This window comes from Micropterus salmoides, unplaced genomic scaffold (genome assembly GCF_014851395.1).
Source record: "Micropterus salmoides isolate LMB-PRFRI ecotype aquatic unplaced genomic scaffold, ASM1485139v1 Ms_hic_scaffold_12, whole genome shotgun sequence".
In the NCBI taxonomy this organism is placed as follows: domain Eukaryota; kingdom Metazoa; phylum Chordata; class Actinopteri; order Centrarchiformes; family Centrarchidae; genus Micropterus; species Micropterus salmoides.
In genome coordinates, this window is record NW_024040263.1 from 462,586 (window position 1) to 472,874 (window position 10,289).

At 40.1% G+C, this 10,289-nt stretch overlaps 1 protein-coding gene across 1 annotated transcript; it reads left to right on the forward strand.

Annotated features, from left to right (window-relative positions):
• Positions 1 to 7,671: 7,671 nt before the first annotated feature.
• Positions 7,672 to 9,168, forward strand: ier2b (immediate early response 2b). Its single transcript, XM_038712718.1, has one exon. It carries the CDS (start codon positions 7,824 to 7,826, stop codon positions 8,373 to 8,375), a length of 552 nt encoding a protein of 183 aa, XP_038568646.1. The 5' UTR covers positions 7,672 to 7,823; the 3' UTR covers positions 8,376 to 9,168.
• The last annotated feature ends 1,121 nt before the right edge of the window (positions 9,169 to 10,289 follow it).

The window sequence follows — 10,289 nt, forward strand, 5'->3', positions numbered from 1 at the left end:
TTAAGCTCTTCCCAGCCTACTTATTATCACCTGCTCTTTCCTCTTTGCTCCCCTACTTCTCGATATACCTACCTTTACTTTGGATTCTGAGTAAATGTCTCCCTTTTATTGCATTATCCCAGCTCTGTTGCCATTGTTGATTTACACTTCTCCACACACTATACGCCGTCCAATGCTTCATTCCACTGCACATCATTTCTGTCCCATTCCAGCTTGTAAAAAGTAATGATAATAATAATTATGCCTATGGTTTGATAAAGATGGTTAAAGTCAAGGTTCAGTATAAGAGAAGGAAACTGGCTGACAGAAGAGGAGTTACCGGTAGGCCTACACATCTGTATAAGATTAGCTGCCGGGGTAACGTCTATGCAGTTACTATGGAGGACCTGCAGTGAAGTGCAAAAGTTTATACAGACAGAGAGCAATGCATTGCAGTTAACTTAAACTCTTTTTTATAGGCTACACGTTGTCCAAATATTTACAATAGAAAGAAAACAGCGAATTTTCTGACTGTAGATACAATAGACTAGACTAGTAGGAGGGGAGGGTGGGTTCTTTAAGGATTTCTTCATCAAGACTATAAATTGACTACAAACAGAAAAATTAACATCTACAAAACAATTTCGCGGGCAAACTCCACCTGAAAGGTCCATGCAGAAGAGGATTAAGGCCACATGTGAATTTTTTTTTTGAGTTCTTTTTTGAGTTCTGAGAAAAAAAGTCAGAATTCTGAGAAAAAAAGTCAGAATTCTGAGTTTAAAGTCAGAACTCTAAAAAAAATTTCACATGTGGCCCTAATCCTCTTCCGCAGGTCTGCAAGTCTGCCGTCTTCACAGTTAAAAATGATCTTTCAGTGTCAAAGATATGTAGCTACATTCTTCTATTTCTGTCTTTTTATGCAATCAGACTAAATGGATGTAGTTTACGCTTCCGAAGTGATAGGCCTATACAAAGCTAATAGCCCACAGTGTGAAATATAGTATAGTTTTGCCCATCACAACTTTTGAGCAGAAACATGATTCACTTTTTACTATATTGATTATTCAATGTTCATGTTTACGAACATTGATGATACAACCTTTGATGATGAGTTGTCCAATGTTATAGGATGCATGGATTTCTCAACCTCCCTCAAAACAGACCTAGAAGCTCCTCCACAGTTCCAATTTTTCAATTCAATCAAAGCAAATGGAAATCTGACTGAGACATAGAGCTCTCATTAAAAATTAATCAGTAAAGGATCCACATAGATGGGCGGTGTGGATCAGTGGCTGGGAAAAAAACATGCATGCTCAGCAATTCCTCCAGTACTGTTCTCTCTTTACAGCTCGCCTTCCTGTCCCACCCATTTGTCTCTATTCCTGTGAGATTTTCTCTCTAATCCCACCCTGTCCTGTCCAACTCCTTTCTTCCTGTCTTCATCCTGTTTCCTCTCCTCTACTCCTCCTTCATTCCACTTCCTCCCTTCCTGTCCTGCGAGAATTCACAGCCAGAGTTATAAACGTCACTCTTGAGACACACTCAAACACACACACACACACACACACACAGAAAGAGTTATAAATGTAATCCCAAAAAAGCTTTTTTTTTTATTTGGCCAGTAATATTCATTAATCAGTTGCTTGCTTCATTTTAAGAATACGTTTATCACTGTCAAAATAACTGTGTTCTAGATGCCGATAGTTTAATGACAGTGGTATCAGTATCACCAGTTTCTCTCAAAATTAAGAATACACTTCTCATTCATTTCTTGCTTTTTGGCACCAATTTTTGCTTGTTTCATCAGTGAGAAGTTGTGTCTTTGACTTTGATGAAGAGATTTTGTCCGGATCAAGCCCCCCTGGGTGCCTGAAAGCCCCATGTTTATCCTGTGAATCTGGAGCAACATGCAGATTTGATTAAACTGCCATGTGTAGTCTGCTGTACGCTGTGCTTGAAGCTGACTCCATACATGTTGATATAAGTATCCAGGTCTCTGATTGTGTGCATGTGTGTCCTCAACCTCTGCCACTCGTTTCTGTACAGACAGAGTTACCTCAACAGTTGAGGAGGAACACAAATAGTTGTTTAAACTCTGCATTTATTCCTGTTCTGGATTTAGCTTATCCGTCTATCACCAGTAATGGAGAACACATTTTTATGCCCTGCATTGCCGCAGTTTTGACTAATTCTCAACTTGGATAAGGTGTTTTTGAAACGGCATCCCAGTTTCTATTGGAGTACTCCAGCTAGCATATCCAGGTCTATCAAATTTCATAATTTGTCACACGTCTAAACATACTCATAAATTCCTTAGCCAATAGGTGACTTGCAATGTAAAATGCAGTGTACAGGTCAATTACCAGTCTTCTCAGCACTGATTTTGTCAGTTAGCAACAAATAAAATAATGTGGTGTTAAAATCTCGTGATCGAAATACAGAGGGGCATTTCATACTTTCAAAGCATCATAATCCAAATATTTATATATCCAAACATAATTCAAATATTTTATATAACTTGTCAGGTATTTACATTTATTCATTTAGCTGATGCTTTTATCCTCAGGGACACATTGGTGTCTCACAGTAGATTCAAACCCAGGTCTCTCACACCAAAGGCATGTGTCTTATCCACTGCACCATTACCACCCCTTGGGTATCATTCCTTACATATGGCGACCAAACAATCAGTGTATAGCATTTAGGTGAAGCCAATTTTAGTCATATTGCCCAAAATCTCAAATATTTTACACTTTACAATCTTTACAGCACAAGACTTTCAGTTACACAATTAATCCATGTATAGATACTTGAAGTGAGAATCATTTAGGTGTTTTTTTAAAGCTCAAAATAAGTTTCCACTTGCTGCATGACTTTATTTATCTCTACCATTCATCTACTGTCCAGCTTAGCTGAATGCAGATATGCCTCAGTGGAAAGTTTGAGTAATTTTAAAACATAGTCATTAAGCAAAGTTGCTCTCAAACCGGTTGCTCTTGCGTAACATAAGAAAGAAGAGTCAACCGGCAGGGGGAAACAGCCAGAGAGGTGCTCAGTCTATATATAGACACCCTGACCCATTCTCTTACAATGCCTTCAAGTGCTCCTTGTAAGGATGACCTATTTTCATTTTTGGAAATACAACTTGCTGCTGAGAAGTGCATTCAGAAGCGAATAATGAAAAAAGTGGTTGTTTTCTACTATTCGGTTTCCTGCTGTTTTCTTCTGGAGCCGAAGTTCCAGAAGGAAGAGGTGGAAATACACGTCATGACATTAATTAATAGTGAATGATGCCAGGATGCAACTGAAAACCACAACAAACATCAGGCTGTGTGTCATACATTTGCAGCACAATTAAACAGGCCACTTTAACCACCAGTCACTCAACCTAATGTCTTCAAGAACCTTTTAAATACTTCTAAAAATCTATGAAAACATTAAAACCTGTTGAGAGCTATTGACAACCAGTGCCACATTCTCCTATGTGTCAGCATGTTTGGCTAATTAACTTTGAAATCTATTCAATATTTACAGTATATTTATTTTTTATTTCTGCTTTGATTCTAGGCACCCATTGGTTTCCAATTATTTCCATGATCATGTCATTATATATATTCTGACTCAAACTTGCTTCAGTTTCAGTGTAATTCCATTTCGGCCTGAATGTCGAGTCTGAATAGATTTTTGCAGTGCAGACGTTCATCTAAATTGCATTAATTGATTATTTGGCTGCTTTGGAGCAGTGCAACAAGCTGTAAACAACACTAATACACAGTTTATTCACCGTATAAAGTTGATATGGCAAACATGTTAACAGACATTGGCTTATTTATACGCTGAGCAGATACAGAAAAACTATTGTTTTCTCCATTAATCATTTTGTCTGTAAAATGTCAGAACATAATAAAAAGAAAATGTCTTCAGATGTCTTGTTTTGTCCAACCGATAATTCAAACCCCAAAGATATTCAGTTTACAATCATGTATGACACGGAAAAGCATCAAATTCTCAAATTTGAGAAACTGAAACAAGGGACTGTTCTGGCTTGAAAAAGTACTTTAATTTAATTATTAAAACAATCATTTTATTATATAAATTGTTGCCAATTTCCGTTGATCTGTTGATGTTGCAGCTCTCATTTGCAAAATGTAAGTCCAATATTAATTGAATAATTTTTTTAGATTTCCTTTTTGATATTTTGATATCCTTCAACTTCTGAGGAAAATATCTGTCTTAGTGGTTAAATGCACCACTGTGTCCACCAGCTAATCAATAACTACGTCTGTCTGCTGTTGGGTGCTGGGCATGTAATGGGATTTTAGAGCTTTTTCACTAAAAACAGCTGCCTGTTGTAGCTGGAAACAAGTTCAATGAGAGAGGTGAGAGTGACTGAAAACAGTAAAGCTGTGGGCCATAGTACCAACACAACGAGCTGCATCATCCTTACACAACACGTAGTAATTTGATCCATTCTTAATATAGAAATACTGAACAGAGGAAATGATGTAACATTGACAACAAACAGCATGGTTACTGTGCCAGAACAAGTTAAAAGAATCTGTTTATTCATTTTCAACCTTACAGAAATTAATGGTAATGACTGGCCAACTTCAAACCCCGGTCGTCCTGACCTTTCTGTGTGGAATTTGCATGTTCTCCCTGTGTCTGTGTGGATTTCCCCAACCACCAAAAACATATTAGGTTCTCCAGTCAGTGCTTTTGACCAGACACTGATAAAGATCTGGAGTTGGTCCCTGGGCGCTGCACAGTGGTTGCCCACTGCTCTCTTGAGGGATGGATTTCGCAACATGTACGTGTATGCGACATTAAAGTATCTTTTTAAAAGAAAAATACATCCAAAAATCTAAAAATGCACAGCTTGCATTAATAAATGATCAGCAAAAAAATTAAGGACACATGATTTGTGTTAAGGCTAAAACTTGCCAGCACACTCGGTCTTTAAAGGACACTACGGTCCTTTGAAATCTATTAGAGGTTTAACACACTGCCAACAAACTTAGTAATACCATACAGTGAATGCCAGACAATTCTAATAAAAGTGATCATCTTTACCATAATATAATATTAGTTGTGGCAACAGTTTCCATGCTTTCTGCCTGTAAAATGGCTATGTTGTTTCCCAGTTCTACCAACCGGTGTTTATACTATAGAGAGAAATATTGTAGGTCATGAGAGAAAAAACAGGCCCCACCCTCTGGTCTGCACACACACACACACACTTGCACACACTAGCTACACACTCCACCACCCATTTGGCCTCAGGCAGAGGCAGTGTAAGTATAATCACACATAACATTGTCACCATAGCGACCAGCTGGGTACAGACCTGAAGTCATGTAACATTGTTTTCTTTGCTTAAGAACTGCTCAGCTTATAGAACCACTCATCTAATGCACATTTTAAGGTTGGTAACCTGATTAAAACTTGCAAAATGTACCAGTAACAACAAATCAGTTTACATCTCACAGTTTCTCCTTCAATGCCACATATGACGAGTGAGTGCAGATAGCGAATGTGAACATGAGGGTTGAGCATACATTCTGATTTACATCCTTTCAAGTAGCATGTAAAGTTTAAAATAACATTTTTGATTAAAGCTAAAGTATTGATATTGAGTAGGCTTATCTCTGATTTGCCAAATTATGTAACATGTTTTTGTGAGATTATAATACATTGCAGAGTTTATGTATTTAAATATGCAATTAAGGGTAAAACTAAAAGGTATTATAGATGCATTAATATTGTGAGGTTTCTGTTTTTTTTCTCAACAATAATATTCATCGTAGGTGCTTTATATTTTTTATTTTTAAACACCACAATAGCCTGCCACTGTCAAACAAATTACAACATATTGGTATACTTGCAGTTCTGACATTTGGGATCCATTATAGTGTTAGTCTTTCTGACGCCATGTTTACCTCATGTTGGAAGGGATGGGAAAGGTTTCCATGGTTACAGCTTGCATGTTTTTACAGCATCGCACAACTCAGGGCGGTGATTGCCAGTGTTTCTGATAACAAATGTAATTTGCACACTGAATGAATAATTATCATAGCATTTTGTTACACTTGTATGACCGGTGGAGTTGTGGTATACAAAGCGTTCTTGATCAAAATGGAATCATTTTAGCTGAGTCCTCTATATTTATTATTTTTACACACTTCCATCAGCTATTCTATTTTCACTACAAAGTAAGATATTTCAAATTTACATTTTTTTTTTTAATTCATGTCTCTAATACCCACTTGTATATTTTCATGATCGGTATTTTCTGGGCCTACAAGTAAAAAGAAATATGTGGTTACTTCCAGACTTTCAAATGCTGCATGGGTGACATGTAAAATAAAAAAGCAAGTAAATCAAAGTTAGGTTTACCCTGCACCAGTGTGCAAAAATAAAAGAATGTGCAAATATAGGCCTAATATGCACTGTCTGCCTGCAGAATGTGACCCTTTGTTTGGTTGTCAATATTCCAACAGTTCTTGAAAGCATCATCACACTGCTTGGGACTGACAGCCGCCTGCCGTTTGACCTCAGTCGTGCCGCTGCTTAGTAACCTAATTCACACCGGTGACAACTCCATATATGGTGCAGAGATGACGCCATCATCGCTGTGCCTGGGTATGGACGGGGGGGGGGGGGGGGGGGGGGCGCTGCGGTTGCGCGTTCGCATCACGGCTTTTCCACTGTGCGCGTCCCCACGGGACTTTACTACCGGATGGGCCATATATGGAGGCTGCGAGTGAGTGACGTGTATCTTTGTGTGCGTGTGAGTGAGTGAGAGAGAGTGAGAGAGAGAGAGAGAGAGAGAGAAACTCCCGAGAACTGGATACATGTTTCCTCCTTCAACGTAATTTCTTCGAACTGCAGGCTGGGGTTTTATCAGAATGTAAACACTGACCGACATAATCTCACTCTTACGGTTTCTTTTTATGTTTTATTTCCCTTATTCTGTAAAGCGCTTCAGAGCCGTCCATTAAAACACTTCCTCAAACATTGCGCAGCAAATATCTCAAACACTTCCTCTTCTTGTTGAGATAGTTAAGACAGAAATTTTTATTTATCTTATAGAACATTACAAAACGTACTTATATAGGTAAAACACAATATATTGTCCTAAAGTAATAATCCCATACGATCTAAAATGTATTACAGCAACTTGTATTTATCATCGCAGCAGGTTAGCTCTATATATACGTTTGTTTTAGTTGTTTTATCAATACACTACATATGTGTAATTGTAAAATATTCTTGCTTTATCTCTCCTGGAACAAAATGTGCTAAAGGCCTAATTAATGTTTTGCCTGCTTTCTTGCTTATAATATTAAAAATAATTTACAGCAAAACCTCTTCCTTCATATTTATAAGCAAGCTAACAAACAGAGGCTGAACTTGAGACAGAGGCAATAATAAACAGGCTAGAGAATTTTTATTATATTAAGAATTTAATCTACTAAATTAGACTTTTGTATAATGGGCTGCATAAGTAGAAATCTAACTAATAAGAGATCAACTGTGACAAAAAAAAACGGTAGACGGAACAGATGGTGTGTGAATGTGTGTGTTCGCTGCAGCTATAGCAGGTGTGGGAGGCGCCTGTTTGTCACCAACTAAGGAATGAAGTCCACGTTACGTCAAAGAGGAAATAAAAAGCCACCCTGTTACTCGCACACTCTCATTTCTCTGAGTAGGCTACACCAACTCGTGAACAGCTGAGCCAGATTTAAACTACAAACTAAAGTCTAACTACGGACAAGATAAAGCTTGTTGAGCCGTTGGTGAAAGTGCCAAAACAACCGTGCGTAATTACGCATAATAGAACAATGAGTGCCACAGCCGCTATGGAAGTGAACGCCGAAGCCAGACGGATCTTGGCCGTGTCGATAAGCAAACTGTACGCCTCCAGGACCCAGAGAGGCGGACTTAGACTACATAGGAGCCTTCTGCTCTCCATTGTCATGAGGTCTGCCCGGGACATCTATCATTCCTCCCGGGAGAATGAGGGGCCAAACGGCGCGCAGCCAACACCGGAGGAGCCGATGGACACCAGCTCCAGCCAGGCGGAACAAAACGGTCTGCCAGAGCCGCAGCCTGAGCCCCAGCCGGCACTGACCTCAGCCGAGCCGCCCTCAGAGCAGCCGGACAGTGAGGAGGAAGAGTGTGATAGTGAAATCACAGAGGACAAAGAGAACTTGAGCCCGACCAGGCAGTCCAGGAAACGCCGGGGCAAGGCGTCGGCGGCGCCTGACTTCCTTCCCAGCAAGAGGGCGAGGCTAGAGCCCGGGGAGGAAAGGTATGCAGCCCCGCTTGGCAGCTGTCGCGCAGGGGAGTCCCTGTCCGCTTTGTCTCTAAATCGGGTTATACCTGCCTTCTGAACAGATGGAGGGCGAAAATAGCCTCCAATGAGACTTTGGAGCCGAGTGATTCTCAACTCCTCGTTAACCTATAAGGGCGGCTTGATCCCTTGTCCCAGGACAAAGGGATTACCGGGGCCATGGTGCGAGCTCTCCGGTCGATCTGGGTTGTGTCTGCGGGGCTGGTAAAGCCCCTACAGAGATCAACAAGCAGAGAAGGAGAAGAAACTGAAACGGGCCAAGGGGAGCTACAGGCCGGAAAGTTTGAGGAAGAAACTGAAGGGGAACTGGCTGTGTTGAGTTCTGTTTCCCGTGATTCACTTTCAGTAAAATGAGTCCAAACAGATGACTGCTGCTGACTCAAAGTGTGTGCATGTGTGAATCAGCAGGAGTGATATGAGTCAGTCAGAGAAGAAGTGGAGTGGTAAACGGTTGACCACAGAGCAACTCACACATAACTAGGACTTCAGGGAATTTCCTGCCTTTGTGCCAGGATATCAGACTCAGACATTTCAAAGTGGAAGGAGGACCATTGAGGCAGACACACACACACATTCAACTGCTGCTGTGGACTTAAATACATACTACTGCTTGGGGACTGTCCTGTGTTCACATGGTGCTATGAAAAAACAAACAGGCTGTCCACATGGTGTTGGAAGCCCAGTAATCTAAATGTTCTGTGTTTTTATGTCACTGAAATGTTCCAGTTCATGTCTGACCTGTGAAAAAAATTACCTCACATTCCAAGCTGCTTTTTCATTTGTGTGATTGATTTAATGGTGTAAATATTTGTAATAAACACGATGAAAGGGTATTCAGTTGTCTTGCCCTCTTTGTTCTGAGGTAATTGAATTTAAGGTGCTGTTTAGAGTTGCTGAGTAAAACTAAGACACACCCACACACATACTTTTGAAACCCTGCACACTCATATTTCCAAATTAAAGGGCTATTGGTCTATATTAGGCCATAGTTCACAGGGTCAATCCTTCATAAGAGGGAGGAGGTCGGTACAACCCAGCGCCAGTCTGGCTTGCTGCCCCTAATCTCATGCTTACAGTAAAACACACACACACACATTTAAAAACAAACAAACAAGTTCTCTCTCTCCCTCACACACACACACAAGCAGCTTCCAGGGTCGTACCATTTCCTGTGGATTATGACAGAATTGTGAATCACATCCTTCCTTCCCAACATGACCTGACACCAATTCAAAGAGGGATAATAGAAGAGTTATGCAATGTCACCCCAGCTCAGGCCAAACATCACAGCTGTATGAAACAAAGAGCAGCAGGTGGTGTTTATAGCCCGAGGGCCTCTTAATCATCACCTTTATTAGCAGCAGCAACCTTCTGCTAGATAAGTGGAAACTAACTACACCCTGAAACTCAGTGACGGAGTTGATGTTGATCTGGTTGATCTGGTTGCTCAGGTTTTCATCACTGGCCACCATCATCATTGTCATCCTCCTCCTCCTGACTTCCTTTTTCCCACATGTGACAGCAGCATCTGAGTCAAAGAGAGGACAAATGAGAACAAAATTAAAATGTTGATAAAGAATGAGGCATGATGACGATTTTATCTCTAAAAACATCTAATAAAACAGTTTATTTAGTTTCCGGCAAAGATAATTGTAGTTTTTTTTTTACCACTTGTTTCTAATGTTTTGATTATTTCTGTCAGTTATAATAACCCTGGGATATGGCAACACAACAAAGTCTGACAAAGCCAGAAACAAGTGACCTGACAACCAGCCAGGTTGTAAACAAGCCACCAGTTTGTTTACACATTGCAAAAAAACAAACAATACAAGAATTATCCTTTAATGTGCCATATTTCCTGTTGACAAGACCAAACAGGGAGGAATCAATGGGCGATCAGATATGAGGAGAAAGGCAGTTTAATTTGGTTAGACGGGCAGAAAGGCGAGGTTGT

Excerpts from the sequence above, each read along its gene's own strand:
- ier2b (XM_038712718.1), top strand. The coding sequence starts at position 7,824 with ATGAGTGCCACAGCCGCTATGGAAGTGAACGCCGAAGCCAGACGGATC.